Source organism: Budorcas taxicolor, chromosome 2 (genome assembly GCF_023091745.1).
Source record: "Budorcas taxicolor isolate Tak-1 chromosome 2, Takin1.1, whole genome shotgun sequence".
Lineage (NCBI taxonomy): Eukaryota > Metazoa > Chordata > Mammalia > Artiodactyla > Bovidae > Budorcas > Budorcas taxicolor.
The window spans coordinates 141,964,437-141,983,214 of NC_068911.1; the positions used below are offsets into that span (position 1 = coordinate 141,964,437).

General features: G+C 38.5%; 1 protein-coding gene across 1 annotated transcript in view; it reads left to right on the forward strand.

The window, feature by feature from the left end:
* The first annotated feature begins 7,465 nt into the window (after positions 1–7,465).
* MAP2 (microtubule associated protein 2) overlaps positions 7,466–18,778 on the forward strand; it is a 75,117-nt gene continuing 63,804 nt past the window's right edge. The window contains exon 1 of the mRNA XM_052656994.1: positions 7,466–7,727. Coding sequence (XP_052512954.1) covers positions 7,466–7,727 — 262 coding nt within the window. The remainder of the gene's footprint in view (positions 7,728–18,778) is intronic.

Below are 18,778 nucleotides of genomic sequence, written 5' to 3' on the forward strand. Positions count from 1 at the left end.
ATTCCACCAGTTTGGCTGCTTGTGAAAGATCTAGCTGTGGAATGGATGTAGTAGGTTTGGCTTCCCATTCCAGATCTCCCTGGAAGAATCTAACTTGGTCAAATAATTTACTCTCTCTGGCCTCAGTTTTTCAATATGTAGAAAACCGTACATTGAATCCTATTGCTAAAAGTTTTAAAATAAGAGCCGCAAAGTAATAACAACAAATAAAAGGTAACATTTGTTGGGTACTTTCAACTTGCCTGGAACTATACTTTATCTGTATTACCTGATCTGATTCTACCAGTACCCTAGCACTGGCTTGTTGTGTACTCTGTGTTCATTATCATCAGAAATAATGGTGCATTCACCAGCTCTCTTGATGTGAATTGTTTATTAGTCATGGTGTGTGATGAAGAATGAATCATCCTGAAAAAAATAAAAGGATGAATCATCCTTATTGGTATTTTACAATCAATCTGAAAAGAGCAGAGAAAACATGAAACAGTTATTTGGATTTTCAGATATTCATGTCATCAGGAACTTTTTTCTCAATTTTGTACAGAGATGAAGAGAAAATATATAGGGTTATAGTCAGTTACTCAACAACTGATTAAGCTTAGAACTCCTCAACACCTGGAAGTAGAAATATGGATTCTACATAAATTTCTATTTTTAGGGGCCAAAACAGAAGTTTCTGTTTTGTAGTACTGACATGGATAGTTAATAGTGTAAGGCATAATTGTGCCTGCATGGAAAGGGGAAACAATATTCATATGCTTAATTTTATTATATAACTGGTTGTTTTATTCTTTGTTCATCCTTGGATATCTATCAGTACAAAACTATAATCCCAGTGTTTTTATTGAACTGGCACATTGCATGATGACAGGGCAGAACGTATCACAGAAAACATCCTAGAACTGTTCATGCCAAGTGCATTATGAAAATGGAGACATGTCTGTCTGGCACACAATATATTTTTCCTTTAGATTTTCCAAGCTTTCTTTGTTTCTCCCTTTGCCATTTTTTTAGAGTATTTAATGGTGCCTGGTAATAACTATAATCAGGGACTATTTCTGTGCTTTGTGATCTTTCTAATGTTGTAATCCAAAGAAAAACAGTGAGATTTGTGGTTTTATGGGAATCCCAAGAGAAAAAGTTATACTTTACTAAATGACATTTTCAGCACACATGTCAACTATCTAGATATTAAATCATTCAGTTACTTCTTTGAGGGCTTTGCTGGTTCAAACCATCACATATACACACCATGCCTGCTACCCCACATCCATCTCCACATTGATCGAACAGATAAAGAAGATTATAACTAGATTTAAGATACTTCAGGCAAGTGTACTTTTGTCCTAAACCATTAATGAATGCCAAGAAGTGTCTAAAGTAAACATTCTAAAGACATCTTGAAGATGTTGATAAACTGACCAAGGACTTGTCTCTGTTTTCACAGTATGCAGTAGGTTTTTTATCACAGACAGTGGGTAACTTTAAACATTCTCCTGAAATGTTTCTGCTTCCTTCAAGTAGGGTTAGACACAACAGAGAACTGGCCTGTTCCCAAGAAGCTCACTGAGAGCAGTCACTGAACTCCTTCCCATCGTTCGTAAATGTCTTGGGCTGAGGCAGTGAAAGACTCAGCTTCTATTTGTGAGACTGATCACCTTGAGCTCTCAAGATGATTGCTTTAATGCTCTACTCCAGTTATTCTATAGGAGTATTTCTTATATGCATTTCTGTCTCTCCCCACTCTTTTCTGAGGTCCTATGCAGCAGGTTTGCCTGAAAGTACCAATCTTCAAACTTCAGTGTTTCAGAGTAACTTGTTAAGTCTGTTAAAATACCAATTTCCAAGCCCTAAAACCAGAAAGTCTCACTTTCTGGGAGGGAGATGTGCCGTGTTCTCAGTCACATCCGACTCTTTGTGACCCTATGGACTGTAGCCCGCCAGGCTCCTGTGTCCATGGGATTCTCCAGGCAAGAATACTGGAGTGGGTTACCATTTCCTTCTCCAGGGGATCTTCCTGACCCAGGGATCAAACCCACATCTCCTGTGTCTCCTGCATTGCAGGCTGATTTTGGCTGGAAACACTTGAAGTTACATTGGAATGGATGATCATCACCAAAGGCCATTTTAGCTTCATGATTTTAAAACTTTTTTCTCTTAAAGGTATTTCTAAACCTGTATGTTTCACAGTCACTATTATGTATGCAAAGTCTTATTTGGGACTAGAAGTTTGTTCTGCTTGATGTTATTTTTCGTATGCTCTCAATGGAGTTAGAACTTAAATCTCCGTTCTTCTGTCATGCCTGAAAATTAGGTTTCAGAATGAATCTTCTCTCATTGATTGGGTTTGTGTGTGTGTGTTCAGTCGCTCAGTCACGTCTGGCTGTTTGCGACACCATGAACTGTAGCCAGCCAGACGTCTCTGTCCTTGGGATTCTCAAGGCAAGAATACTGGAGTGGGTTTCCATTTCCTTCTCCAGGGGATCTTCCTGACCCAGGAACTGAACTCACATCACCTGCAACTAGTTGAGCTACTGTTGGCCAAATACCCATAGCTGACAGAACCAATCTGGAGGTGTTAATTGATTTCACATTCAACAAATGTTTGCAGCCTACTCATGGCTTAGACAATAAGAATTTGCCTGCAATGCAGGAGACCCGGGTTCAATCCCTAGGTTGGGAAGATCCTCTGGAGAAGGAAATGGTAACCCACTCCAGTGTTCTTGCCTGGAAAAACCCCATAGACAGAGGAGCCTGGTGACTATAGTCCATGGTGTCACAAAGAGTTGGACATGACTGAGTGACTAACACTTTCCAAGATTCTTTTTTCATATTTATCCATCAGTGAAATGAATCAGAGAGTATAGCCATGATCCGTGGATTCAACAGCTGGTGTGAAAAGATCATGCATGTTCTTACCAAGGAGCATTAGATTGAGAGATCCAGGTCTAAGCCTTATAAGGCTTAGAAAACTGGAAGAACTGGAATTTTAACAGCTGGGATTTTGATGAAGTAAGAAATATCTGTCCTTAGAGAACTTTCATATATCAAGAGGAAATTGTTTAATAATAAGAGGTAGCAGAGATTGAAGCTCACCACTCAAGTCTATGACAATATTTCTGTTGGCACAAGATCTTCTCTTGACATTTTTTCCAATGGTATATCTTAATTGGGAAGAATACTGGGGCCCTGCATTATGTCACATAATAGCCATGATATGATAGAGTCAAGTGAAATATTTCTCTCTCATACAAAACAGATATTGGAACTTCTTGGATTTCTTCTTAAAAATCCGTATTATAGGTATCTGTATCCTCATTCATGTTGTCATTTGTGCTTAGCCCTAACAGCTAAGATCCCATTGCAACTTATTATGAATTATAAGTCAATGCCTTAGACTTAGTACTGTTTTAAAAAACTTAGAAATTTCCTTGCTCACATTATGAAGCGAGGCTTTTGGGAAGAGGAGAAGGTGGAGAGTTCCAGTAGCTTCTCAGCTTGCTTTATCCATCCAGAAGCTTGTGCGGCAGATGTCTAGCTGTTCAATGCTTAGGAGCAGGATGTTATGCGATCTTCTGCAATATGGAGAGAGGAGAGTTTTTCCCTTTACACAGTAGGAATGGGATGTTACAATTCCTGCTACCTCACAAATTTTCTTTTATAGACTTGGAGAGGATTTGCCTTTCTCTCAGTTTTCTTGTCGCCTTTAATTCCACAAGCATGGTTTCAGAGATTCAGGTAGAAGTAATACTATACATCAGGAAGAATAAAGGAAGTTGTGATAACTTTTAACTATGTTCTAACACCATTCTGAAGAGTAGAGATTATCTGTGACCCCAAAACACTGATTGGGTGTTTAAGTGAAATTTATCATGAATGGGTGGTATTTTAATAATATCATGTTGTTATTTGAAAGGAGTGGGTCTAAATAATGTCTCCTCTGATTCCAGATGCTTTTTCTTAAAACTGAAACAAATCTTTCCAAATCATATTTTCTGTCAAATAAGTTTTGCCAGAGCAATGCCAGTTCTAGCTTGAAATCTCCTCAAATGCTTGTCACTTAATAGATAGTTAGGCTCTGTATGTTTCAAAAGCCCAGCAAATTAGAAAGTGAAATATGACTAATTACATATGTTTGAAGGAGTATTATCTGAATAGTCTCATCAGAAATCCAGATGATGCATTTTAGGTAATAAATTCACTTTATTTGTACATCTGATAGCAATTGAAGTCAGTGTAGCCAGCCTTGCCTGTCTTCTTCCAATGTTAGTTTTTATTGACTAACTATAAAGAAAGAATTAAAAACTCAAAAGTATTAAGTACTAAGGAATTCACTTTTTGAATACCTGTTCTTTTGAAAACAAATCACCATGTATTAAGTGGATATTTATCAAGGAACACACTGCTCATTTCAGTGTTGGATTTTTAGGTTCAAGATGAAGATTTTTAGTCACTGAGAAATCTTTTCCACCTCGCTCTGGGGGAAAAATTGTCACATTTTGCTGGGAGTTGTGGATGCTCATATTATTTTATTTCCTTTGAATGTCTGTGGCAAGAACTCCCAGAGGTAAACATGGGCTGAAATGCAAATCTAAGTACTTTCCAAATCCTTTTAGAGATGTTAATAAACATAGCATCAAATGAAGGTTCTGTAGCCAATTACTTGGGATGCATTGCACACCAGTGCCCTACCCTGAGATTTCTGTGTGCAGTAAAAGAGCAAAAGCTGTCAGAAAACTTGTATTACGCATGCCCATGTAACTCAGCACTGCCCAAGTTTATTTGAGCACTTTACTGCTAGTGGTCTTCCTCCCAAAAATGTAATCGAAAACTAATCATGAAAAAATGTCAGATTTCAATAGAGAGACATCTATAATCTACCTGACCAGTATTTTTTAAGGTCATCCACAACAAAGAAAGTCTGAGAACCTCTCACAGCCAGGAGGAACCTGAAGAGACATGGAACTAAATGTAATATAGAGTCTTGGATGAGATTCTAGAACCAAAAAAAAGAGGATTAGGTAAAAACTAAGGGAATTTAAACTATAAACTTTAGCTAGTGCTTCAGTACTATTTCATTAATTATAGTAAATGAATCACACTAATATGTTAATTACAGGGGAATTTGAGTGCAGAAGATACATAGGAACTCTGTATTATCTGTTCAAATGTTTCTGTAAATCTGAAATTGCCCTAAAAATAGAAAACCTGTTAATCTTTTTAAAAGCAATATTAACAAGTCATGTACTTCTTTGTGGGAAAGTTTTCCTATTTAGAAGTGTTCATTCTGCACAAAAGCAATAGTCTGGACCATTTAAGTATGTGGGAATCTTATTTAGGCTGTTCTGGTAAAGAAAAAGTAAAGAAATCAAGGCATGTAAAGGTAAGGATGCTGAACCAACAGTCTCACTAGCAATAAAATATTGTGATCAAGGTCACAGTTTGAATGTAGATCATTTTTTCAGCCCATTAGATAGGTGGAGATGCCAGAACAACTCAGAAGAAGCACAGTCCTCAGACTCCCAATTTAGGTCCTTTCACGTTTGACTAGAATACAGCAGCAGAGTGGGATCTAAAACATTGCAGAACCATCTTTATAAAAGATGCTGTTTTCAGATGTACACGTGGAGTGGTTAGTTCTTAGGACACACTCCTCCCATTAGGCCTTCCTGTCCCAAAAATTGGCTGTGCCTGTCTTGGAACATTCATACATTTCTCTGTGATACATGGGCAGAAATTTGCAAGTAACCCTTATTATTGGACTTACCAGGTTTTCAGGTTCCTCTTCCTATACCAACAATTCCAGAAAAACTACTGAAAGTATTTTATATGTAACTGGTGGTATGATGACTGTTAGTATCATTATAATAATGATGGCAAAAGTAGAAACTACTACTTACTGAGCTTGCTGGGGGCTGTGCTGAGTCCTTACTTTGTTTAAATTTGCAACAAAGCAATAAACTAGGCATCATTGTCCTCATTTTACAGATAAAGATACTCTTCTATGTATGCAGTTCTTTATACATCGTCAATGATGTGGGGATACACTTTGATTTATTCAGAAGCCCTCCAATCAATGTTTTAAAAACTAAATTGCTTAAATCCTGTTTAAATGCTCATAGGGAAGATAAGTATAACCCTTATGGGAAGCAATTGTGGGGGTGTGGGGAGGGGCTTTGGTGTTGTCAAATCAGTTCAAATGAGTTAACTCATGTAGTTCTTGGTATGAACAGAAAATTAGAATAGGGACCTTAGAATAGCATTGAAATTCAGTAAACTAATAATAATAAGATTCTTGCTAGAAATCTGATAGAAAGCTTACTTTCGTGACAGCTTTATTTATTTGTAATGTCTCTAAACAGAACTTGGTAGCTAGAATTGGATTTGTTTTCATAGAATTTTTGTTTGTTTATTTGGAGGGTTTGGTTTGAGTTACTATCTTGAAAAAAAAAAAAGGAAAATGTTCTTAGCTTCCATGAGAGATTCTGATTGTCTATGTCATCATCAGGGTGGGGACAATAGACCATCAATGAAGCTACATTGCTGGCAACAGCATTTCAAAACAGTGATGTATCACTTCTTGTCAACTAGATCTGTAAATTCAGTGGCTTCAGCATATAAGTGAAGGCTGTGCAGTACCTACTGTTTCCTTATTAACACATGCAGAATACCTATTCCACGACTTATTCAAACTTTGCTATAATTTATGGCCACCTAATGAATATTAGTGACTTAACTGAATTGACTTAACTGTGAAATAATACTGTAAGTTATGACATAGGCCTAATATTATATTTATTCTCTATGTAAGATTTATACTAAGAGAAAATATCGTTCCCTTTTTAATCTATAGATAGAGCTTAGAAAAGTTAAGTCAAAACTCTCTTTCTTTTAATATTCAATATCCAGAAAGATATATCTACCTCTGGTTTGAATTAAACATCTTTGAAACTGAAAGGACTAATATACTGACCATTGTCTTTTCTAGATTTCACAGAGAGTTGTTTTAAAGAGTATTTGGAATAATTTTCCATAATCCAGCATGTCCCCTCAGCCATTCTTTTCCCCACTGTTTTCTATCCAGTTTTCTCATATTTCAGATTTTCCCTATTTTCCCTATTTTCCTATTGAGTCAATGTCATATGTCAATGAAAGTTAGCTCAGATATGTCCTTAAGTGCTAAACACTAGTTTTAAAAAATAGAGTATATGAAACTAATGGTGATCTTATATGAAAAAAATAAATAAATAAATATTCCGGAAAAGATCTGTTAAAAACTAAGGTGTTAACAATAGCTACCTCTTGATATTAAAAGTGGGTTATTGAATGTGTTTTCTTGACCATTAGTTGCTGGTGAGTTTGCTGTCAATTTTCCCTATTTTAGTACTTCAGATAAGCTTTCTCCAAGGTCAAGGCTGCCATTTTTCTTCTTCCAATCACAGGAAACATCCCAGGACATTGAAGAATGGCAGATGATCGGAAAGATGAAGCAAAGGCGCCTCACTGGACCTCAGCTCAACTTACAGAGGCATCTGCCCAGCCACACCCACCGGAGATCAAGGATCAAGGTGGGGCAGGGGAGGGACTTGTCAGAAGCGCCAATGGATTCCCCTACAGAGAGGATGAAGAGGGCGCCTTTGGAGAACATGGGTCACAGGGCACCTACTCAAATACCAAAGAGAACGGAATCAACGGAGAACTGACCTCAGCTGACAGAGAAACAGCAGGTAACTAAGGGCTCTTCTGTCGCCAGTGCTTGCTCTGTGCTTTGACATCTGTTTACACTTTAAGTGAATTAGTTTACAGCCCTGATCTTTCACTAGTGCCAGGACTGAAATTCCAGTCAGTCAAGGGAAATAGACACCAAAAGGAGAGAAAAATCGTAGGAAATAGGCTGACATTCCCCCAGATCAGTTATAGTCTCAATCTTACCTCCTTCTTAATTTTTAATTTATTTATTTTTGGCTGTGCCAAGCAGCTTGCAGGATCTTAGTTCTCCGACTGTGGATCAAACCCAGGGCCCTCACAGTGAAAGCTCAGAGTCCTAACCTCTGGACCACCAGGGAGTTTCCATTTACCACCTTAATTTTAGTAGACAAATGGCTTGGTGTGTGTGTGTTTTGCTAATAACTGTCAGCATTGTAAATCACTGAAAAAAAAAAAAAAACTTCACTAACTGAGATTCTCTTGAATGATATTGGACTTAAAGGGCAGGAAGGGATGTAGAGTCTGTCTCCCAGCTTTTAAAAAGGAAAAAAGAAAGGAAAACAGCATGTGCATACACGGGAACCATTTAATACTTCTCTGGATAGCTTTTTAAGAACTAATATACAGACGCTTAAAGGATAACAGAATATAATTTAATCTTAAAGTGTAATTTCTACCACAAGTTTGTTGATGATATTGTCATTAATGGCTTAGAGAAACATTCAGTTCGGTTCAGTCGCTCAGTCATGTCCGACACTTTTCTATCCCATGGACTGCAGCACATTAGTCTGCTCTATAATGTTCTTTACCATTATTTTCCTTTTCTCTGTAATTCAGAATTTAATGTGTTTGAAGACAGTAATTTGCAGACATGCTACTCCAAAAACAGTAAGTAAACTGCTAGTAAGAAAGGCTCTGTCTGCTTCAAGATCATTCCTTACTTATTCAAGGGTTAGTTTTCTATACTCAATTGGTTAGCCACACATCCGCTGTACACTCAGTTCAAAAAATATATTTAAATTTTAATGGGCAAGTATGAAAGGCATTTCAAATAACTGAGGAGAAATTACATACATACATACATACATACATACATACATACATACATACATACATAGTGTGATTCTTTTCATTTAACAAAGTATGTTGAACATTTTCTACGTATAAGCTGTGCCAGGATGAGTGCAAAGAATGGGCTCTGAGCTTCCCAGAGCAGTTGATCTAGTAGCACACATGAGACCTGTGTGTACAGCTAATTCAAATACAGAACACAGTACATTCAGTGCCACATGAGCAGTATACAAAGGCAAAGCTGAAGAGGGGTTGTTTCCAAACCAAGGTCCCAAATCACATACAGAAGCATCTTGAGGTTCCACAGCAGACGCACAAGAGTGTGGCAGAGCGTTTTTAAATACCCAGATGAAATTCTGTGATATTCAATAGCTGTCAAATACTGCATGAACTATTAATTTAAGATAGTTGGTTTCAACATTAGGTCATACTACATTCTTCTTCATGATGTCCTGTCTCTTTGAAGCTGGGATTTTGGGGTCTTTTCAAAGTTGCTGTGATAAAAAAGCAAATACCCTGCAGAAATGTATGTTGTATGTGCAACAGCAAAAAGAGAGTGGCAGTGTCCACACTAATTCAAGGATTTGAAAAGCTGTCCAGTGCCCTATACACACCCATGTCCCATTAGTAAGAAACTGTGGTTAAGAATGAAATAAAAATACTATTTTTACTTTTCATGGTTACAGGGAAGATTAAATGAGGTAGAGTGTATAAAATAAATGACTCAAGAAATAGTGTCTGTACCATTGTTATTGTGATTATCAGTGGTGGTAGTTCTGTTCATATGGACAACAGGACACCCTCGATCAGGAACTGTTTTTCTACAGTTAAGTGTAATACAGTTTGAAGAGAGTGTGACTTGGGTATCAGGAGCACTAACTGGGAAAATTTTGAAGCGATTGAGGCATGGCGAGTTGAGAACATGTTAGAAAAAAATGATTGTGGGAATAAAGGGGGTAATGTGAGAAACCAAGATTTTTCTCTTCACTGGCCCCTGCACCAGGTGACATTATACCTCGGAGACTCAATAAATGTGTGTTGAGTGAGCAGTTCAGTGAATGGCACAAAAAGAAGAACGTTCTTTTCAAATTGATGGGGAAAGCTACTGAAAAGCCTTAACTTTGTCTCTTGAACTCTCACCAGTTGACTCTCACTGACTATTATGGAGGCTTCTTATATACCCAAGAGAAAAATCACTTGTAGCGTGCTTGGTCAAGCAGGACAGAACCAACATCATTAACTATTTCATTTTTTCAATATCTTAATTAAGTATTTGAGAGCATCAGAAAAAAATCTATTTGTCAGGTCAGTGTGGCCTTGCCAGCTTCTTTGAGAAAATAACATAAATTAAAAGGAAACTAACAGATGGCTCAAGACCATCCAGAGTTAATTCTGAATTCAGCTTAACATATATCAAATGAATATTACATTACCTTTGGGACACTGATTATGTAAATTTTATATGTATGTTCATAGTGACAAAGGTTGTAAACAGTGATGTTTTCCGTCCCAACGATGATGTAATTTTAAACCAGCCTCCCTCCAGAGAAAAGACTTGAGTATTGAATCCATCAGTCATCCATGTATGGAAGGCAGCAAGAGAGGAAAATGTGAATTGTTATCTTCTCATACCTACAGAGGATTTTTTCAGTGATAAGTTAATGTGCAATTAAATTTCTCTCCAAGTTCAGTTCAGTCGCTCAGTTGTGTCCGACTCTTTGCGACCCCATGAATTGCAGCACACCAGGCCTCCTTGTCCAGCACCAATTCCCGGAGTTCACTCAAACTCACGTCCATCGAGTCGGTGATGCCATCCAGCCATCTCATCTTCTGTCGTCCCCTTCTCCTCCTGCCCCCAATCCCTCCCAGCATCAGAGTCTTTTCCAATGAGTTAACTCTTCGCATGAGGTGGCCAAAGTACTGGAGTTTCAGCTTTAGCATCATTCCTTCCAAAGAACACCCAGGACTGATCTCCTTTAGAATGGACTGGTTGGATCTCTTTGCAGACCAAGGGACTCTCAAGAGTCTTCTCCAACACCACAGTTCACCATCAATTCTTCGGCACTCAGCTTTCTTCACAGTCCAACTCTCACAACCATACATGACCATTGGAAAAACCATAGGCTTGACTAGACAGACCTTTGTTGGCAAAGTAATGCCTCTGCTTTTTAATATGCTATCTAGGTTGGTCATAACTTTCCTCCAAGGAGTAAATGTCTTTTAATTTCATGGCTGCAGTCACCATCTACAGTGATTTTGGAGCCCAAAAAATAAAGTCTGACACTTTCCACTGTTTCCCCATCTATTTCCCATGAAGTGATGGGACCAGATGCCATGATCTTTGTTTTCTGAATGTTGAGCTTTAAACCAACCTTTTCACTCTCCTCTTTCACTTTCATCAAGAGGCTTTTTAGTTCCTCTTCACTTTCTGCCATAAGGGTGGTATCATCTGCATATCTGAGGTTATTGATATTTCTCCCGGCAGTCTTGTTTCCAGCTTGTGCTTCTTCCAGGCCAGCGTTTCTCATGATGTACTCTGCATAGAAGTTAAATAAGCAGGGTGACAATATACAGCCTTGAAAAACTCCTTTTCCTATTTGGAACCAGTCTGTTGTTCCAGGTCCAGTTCTAAGTGTTGCTTCCTGACCAGCATATAGGTTTCTCAAGAGGCAGGTCAGGTGGTCTGGTATTCCCATCTCTTGAAGAATTTTCCACAGTTTATTGTGATCCACACAGTGAAAGGCTTTGGCATAGTCAATAAAGCAGACTTTATATATACTCCAAACTTTAGCTTAATAAAATAATAAATTGTATTATTGATGGCTTATATGTAATTGTTCCACAAATTGCAAACAAAAATCATCTCCAGTAAAAAAAGAATATTCTTTAATCTTAGATGTGATCTTTAAAAATGCTATCCTTTGATGATAGAGACCATTGATTGAGCAGGCATTATATTTTGAGGTGATTATTTGAGTGAGGACCAAGTTATATATTACCCCACTCTTTCATCATTTCGTGTAATCTATCAGTATATTGCAGTTTCTCCTATATGGATGTTTTTCAGGATGTTGCAAACAGGAAACATTTCCCATGACATCCTCAGCTGCCTGTTACAATGTCCAGACCATGGCTGATCAAAGCCAAAGATCTTTCTTTTACTTTACTTTTCTTCTACTTTCATTCTTAGAAATAAATCTTTTGCTCAACATTATTTATTCATATCTATAAACAAGATCACATAATAAATGAATTGCAATCATCAACTCTCCTTCCTCTTTCCTTAATCAGAGGACACTTACTTTAACCAAAAGGCTGCCTCATTCTCTCTCATCCACCCCTTTCAGTGTTCACCTTCATGTCTGGACCATAATAACTTTTTAATTTTTGAAGGTGCAAGGCCATAGTCAGCTTACCTTTGATCTTATGCACTAAGATGGTGGGGGAGGAAGCAGCGGGGAGGGGTTGCACAGAAAATGCTGGAAGGAAATAACACTTTATATTTAATTTACAACTTGCTCATCTAGATTTGTGTCTCTTTCCTTACAATTTAAAGCTAATCCATAGAAAGGTAGACAGAATTATACTCACCTAGTATCACATAACTTTTTACTTTAAGAATTTTTCTTATATTTACTTATTAAAGTGTCATTTTTAGAAGCCATGCCTAAAACAACAGAAGAGAAACCATAGAAAATCCATGAAAAATGGGCCACTTAGGAAAGTTATTGTTATTGATAAGTGAATACAACATAATTCTGAAACAAGTCATTTTTAAATCATTTTCCACCATGGTTAATAAGAATAAAGGCTTGTAATAAACCCTTCTTCTCTTTTCCACCTTATCTTTATTGAGAAAAGCAAACAAAATGCATTTCAGTCCCCATAGAGTTTCAACTCTGGGTGATAATTAGGAGTCTCATATTTAAGCTTCTTATTTGTAGGTGGTGCTCAAATGCACATTACAGTTTATATCAAGATAACATCTGGGCTTCCCAGGTGGCAGTGGTGAAAGAATCCACCTGCCAATGCAGGAAATGCAAGAGACGCAGGTGCAGTCCCTGGGTCGGGAAGATCCCTTAGTGTAGGAAATGGCAACCCACTCCAGTATTCTTGCCTGGGAAATTCTATGGAGAAAGGACCCTGGTGGGCTACAGTCCATGGAGTTGCAAGGAGTCAAAAAGAACTGAGTGACTGAATACACAATACGCAAGACAACATCCAGATAACTAAATGTTATCTTGTAAGATGACCTCTCATATTTCTCCTATTTATGGGTTTAGTGACCCATGCAGGATACTTGGCTAAAGCCAGCACACAGACCTGCTTTATGGGGCCGTGCTCCTTCCACTGCCCCGTGCAGCTAGATGCCCAGCGGCAACAATAACCAGTCATAGCCAGAGACAGTTCTTCCATTGCAGAACGGTCACAGCCATGTGCCTTTCAGCATGACGGCAAATTTATTCCCAGTTTTCAGCTTGAATGGAGAAAGAAAGGCAATTCTGAGATGTTTACAGATGCCAAAACTTTGAAGTATTTAAAATCACACTTTTTAAGTGATTTTGACTATTCTGAGGTACAATGCTTTGAACATTGGTTAAAATAAAAAACAGCAGTCACAGTGTAAAGTGCCTTTGTGATTATCATAAGTCACTGCCAGGTCTCTTTTTGAGTAAATTTGAAGATTAAAGGTCAGTCCTTCGGCAAACTACCCCTTGATTTCCCAAGGGTTACAGTGTTTCTCCAGCATTTCTGGGGCATTTCTCCAGGTCTGCTCCCATCAAAGCACTGAGATCTGTAAAACCCTTCTGGGTTATCACAGTCACTTTTTCCAGAGCTTTCCAGTGGAGATGCACCTTCTAAAGCTCAACGTGCCCTTTCACATCCTCCTGATTCAAGCAGCCCAGTCATGAACATGCTTGGATATCTAAGTTTTTTGTTGCTGAAATTATAAATTTCAGATTAAAAATGCATAGTGGAGAAAAAGGTTATCAGCAGTCACAAGCAAAAATCTGAATATACCTCTACACTTCTCTCTCTCCCTTTCTAATCTTAGAAAATTTTAATCTGCATTTTCTCACCCCATATGCCCCTCCCTCCATTCCCACATTTTAGATATAATGGTAGGAATCACCATCCCATTTAAACTATGGTATATTATACATAATATATATTATGCACACAGAGCAAAATAGTGCAGAACCATTTCTCATGTGAAGTGACTGAAGCCCGCCCCACCACCCCTCAAGGCAAATAAATAGGCTGGCCTAACAATACAAAAGGTTGCAGATTTTCCTTTCCTTGTTGCCATGCCAACCACTCATCGCTCTGGCTGCCATTTCCCCAAGCTCCGCAGAGGAGTGTGCAGAGCAGTTATTTAGCATTCAGGGTGGATCTGCAGAAAAGCACACGGCCTCACTGCAAAGTGTCTGCACCTGGCGGCGCCGATGGACAAGGACAGAAAATGGGGATCTTTGCAATGTTTTCCTTCGAAAGGTTGGGCATCTGGGTCTAGAAAAAAGTGAGAAAGACAAGAATTGCTAGAAAAGGCATGAGGTTTGTATTTGTCACGTTTGCTTTGTCCTATGTGCTCTCTATACTGTTTGAAGCAGGTTTGGAGTATTAGCTTCAATCATATGTGACTTGCCTTGTTGGAAAATAGAAGGGGATCTGAACCAAATTGGGGGCTGTCTTACCTGGACTTTATAGTGAAGAACAGCCTCTCAACCTTGGTAAGGTTGCTTGCTTATAGCAGATATTGCTAAATACAGCTTAAAATGTTTTACAAATTAGAAGAAAAGATAGGTACCAGATACAGTTGTTTATTTAAATGTGCAATTGTAGGTAGTTCTTTCTATAAAAGAATTACCTTGTATCTTTCTTTGCTCTTCAGCCAGAATCTTAAGAGAGGAATGTGATTGTTTGAAGCCAGTAATTATGAATCAGAATTTAAGGAAAACTTGGTTTCTCTTGACTCCTTTTAATTAAACCCAGTGACTCAACAAATAAAACCCATGATTTTATTCCTTGGAATTTTAATTGCCTACAAACAGTTCAAGTGGTGAAGAGTAAGGCTTGATCTAATGGAATATAATACTTAAAAATTAAGATTAATTTGCATATGCATTTGCAATGTATGTTCCCAATGTATGTTCCCATACTCCTATATATGTTCCTCCAGAAAATTCCTCTCATGCACTTGTGGAAATCATTCTCATTTCTTTATTGTCTTGTTTTGGGTTAAAGTCAGAACTACATCATAGACACTAATATATATATATATATATATACACACACACACACATACACACACATATATATATAATTCTCTTTGGTCCACTGACACTTTGAAAAATTATTGTTTGAATTTGAATCTTAATGCAACAGATTTGAGCTAAGGAGAGTTCAGAACTACTTATAAAAATTACTCTCTCTTGTTTCTAGCTATAAATATAATTTAATAGCATTGTATTTTTCACTTGAGCCTTTCTCATAATACTATATTTTTTTCAAGACCTTATCAAATTTTCTCCTAATTTGCTACCACATTGTATCATCATATTTTTCTTTCAATGTATCCCAATGATTTGAGGTTTTTTAAAATCTCCATTTAGAGAAGATTTCTAAACAGTTCATAAAATCTTTTTTGTTTCTAGTGAATAGGTGACAATAATCAGTCATGGAAGGCAGTCTTCCTGATTTTTTTTTTTTTTTTTTTTTTTTTTTGGACCCTCTAAGCCTATGTTTCGGTGAGGATTATGCATGACCTTTATATGTCCCTTGTTCAGTTGCTAAGAATTCTCTCCTCCCAGAAAATAAAAGAGAAAAACCTTAATAGTAATTTGGAACAAATAAATTAATATCTGGAGAATATTCTTCATCAGTCACTAAGGTGTTTTTTGAAAAGTATGAGATATATATATATAAATTTGATTATATTGCTTGCATATACCTGAGAAAAATGTCTGTCACTGTATACCAAATATCCCCTTGAGGGTTGGCTTCAGGTTTGGTTTTATCGCTACTAGGAGGTTAGTAGGTCAGGGAGTACCTAGCAGTCATCAACACCTCCCTCTTGTCTCCCCAAGCTACTTGAGATGAACTGACTTTCTGCTTCAATGTATCAAGCCCTCTCATTCCCTCACACTTCACTGCACCTTAGCATATTACATAAAGCACTGCTTTGATTGTCAGGGGAGTCTGGAAATTCATACCAGGAGCAGATGAACAGAACAACGGGTGCAGCATTGCAGACCTGGTAGTTTAAGCATGATCTGACTTGACATCATGAGTCCTGAGGGGGAAAGGACACCAAACCGCCCAGTGCCCTCCCTCTGTGTGACTCGCCTTACTCCCTCCCTCAGCCTTACTCGCTGATGAGCAGAGAAAGAGAGAAGCATAGGTTCTAGGCTCTCACGGCAGCATTTAACAAGTATGCAAATACTAGGTAATGCTAGTATGCAAATGTTAGAAAGGAGAGTTAAATGTCCACTTTTACAATTGATTTCATCAATGCTCAAACTTCAGAAAACATTAGGCAAAATGGGTACTAAGGGAGCAATCAACACATGATTCAGAGAAAAATCTGGTGTAACAGAGATGATTCAGCCTCAGCACCCTGAAAATTAGATTGAATATTTTCAGTCCAGGTTTTGTGTTTGGAAACAAAGGTCAAGGTAAGGCTGGGAGCTGAGCACCTCTGATTCTTGCATAAGTAACTCCAGCATGAGTAGTCAGTTCTCTATTTGAACTAACAGTGTTCTCTTTTGCAAACCTAGTTAATTTGCCCAAGCAATCTGTTCTGGTTTCATTCACATGCCGCATCATGAAACAAGTGACAAAGGACTCATTTGAAAGGGTACATGCAACAGAAGAGATTATCAGAAATCCATGATCAAAGGTCCAGAGCTGATTCATTTTATTCTCTCAAGTGAATCTCTTCCTCTTTCAAATACTTCTGTGTGCCATTTTATGTCTTGCTAATAGCCCTGGGTGTTCATTGGAAGGACTGACGCTGAGGCTGAAACTCCAATACTTTGGCCACCTCATGCAAAGAGTTGACTCACTGGAAAAGACTGATGCTGGGAGGGATTGGGGGCAGGAGGAGAAGGGGACGACAAAGGATGAGATGGCTGGATGGCATCACCGACCTGATGGACGTGAGTTTGGGTGAACTCCGAGAGTTGGTAATGGACAGGGAGGCCTGGTGTGCTGTGATTCATGGGGTCGCAAAGGGTCGGACATGACTGAGCAACTGAACTGAATAGCATTGATCATAAGTGTTTTGAGGTGGAAGCTGTGCTTCATTCATCTCCATGTTCCTTCTGACATATAATGTAATGCTTATACTCCATCAGTTCAGTTCAGTCGCTCAGTCATGTCCGACTCTTTGCGACCCCATTAAATGTATATAAATATACATCAAAATATATAATTATATTTATTCACTCAAAGGTTAACCTTAAATTCTTTCTGAAACAAGGCAGAGAAACAAGCAAATAAATTAATAAACGTGTGCATGTGTGCATGTCTACAGACTGGCATCCCTTTGTAGTAAAGTTCAGTTCAGGTTCAGTTGCTCAGTCATGCCCGACTCTTTGCGACCCCATGAATCGCAGCACGCCAGGCCTCCCTGTCCATCACCAAGTCCCGGAGTTCACTCAGACTCACGTCCATCGAGTCAGTGATGCCATCCAGCCATCTCATCCTTTGTCATCCCCTTCTCCTCCTGCCCCCAATCCCTCCCAGCATCAGAGTCTTTTCCAATGAGTCAACTCTTCGCATGAGGTGGCCAAAGTACTGGAGTTTCAGCTTCAGCATCATTCCTTCCAAAGAAATCCCAGGGCTGATCTCCTTCAGAATGGACTGGTTGGATCTCCTTGCAGTCCAAGGGACTCTCAAGAGTCTTCTCCAACACCACAGTTCAAAAGCATCAATTCTTCAGCACTCAGCTTTCTTCACAGTCATACATGACCAACTCTCACAACCGTACATGACCACTGGAAAAACCATAACCTTGACTAGACAGACCTTAGTCGGCAAAGTAATGTCTCTGCTTTTCAACATGCTATCTAGGTTGGTCATAACTTTTCTTCCAAGGAGTAAGCGTCTTTTAATTTCACGGGTGTGGTCACCATCTGCAGTGATTTTGGACCCCCCAAAAATAAAGTCTGACACTGTTTCCACTGTTTCCCCATCTATTTCCCATGAAGTGATGGGACGAGATGCCATGATCTTCGTTTTCTGAATGTTGAGCTTTAAGCCAACTTTTCACTCTCCTCTTTCACTTTCATCAAGAGGCTTTTTAGTTCCTCTTCACTTTCTGCCATAAGGGTGGTATCATCTGCATATCTGAGGTGATTGATATTTCTTCTGGCAGTCTTGATTCCAGCTTGTGCTTCTTGCAGGCCAGCGTTTCTCATGAGGTACTCTGCATAGAAGTTAAATAAGCAGGGTGACAATATACAGCCTTGACGTACTCCTTTTCCTATTTGGAAACAGTCTGTTGTTCCATGTCCAGTTCTAAGTGTTGCTTCCTGACCAGCATATAGGTTTCTCAAGAGGCAGGTCAGGTGGTCTGGTATTCCCATCTCTTGAAGAATTTTCCACAGTTTATTGTGATCCACACAGTGAAAGGCTTTGGCATAGTCAATAAAGCAGAAATAGATGTTTTTCTGGAACTCTCTTGCTTTTTCCATGATCCAGCAGATGTTGGCAATTTGATCTCTGGTTCCTCTTCCTTTTCGAAAACCAGCTTGAACATCTGGAAGTTCACGGTTCACGTATTGCTGAAGCCTGGCTTGGAGAATTTTGAGCATTACTTTACTAGCATGTGAGATGAATGCAATTGTGCAGTAATTTGAGCATTCTTTGGCATTGCCTTCTTAGGGATTGGAATGAAAACTGACCTTGTCCAGTCCTGTGGCCACTGCTGAGTTTTCCAAATTTGTTGGCATATTGAGTGCAGCACTTTCACAGCATCATCTCTCAGGATTTGAAA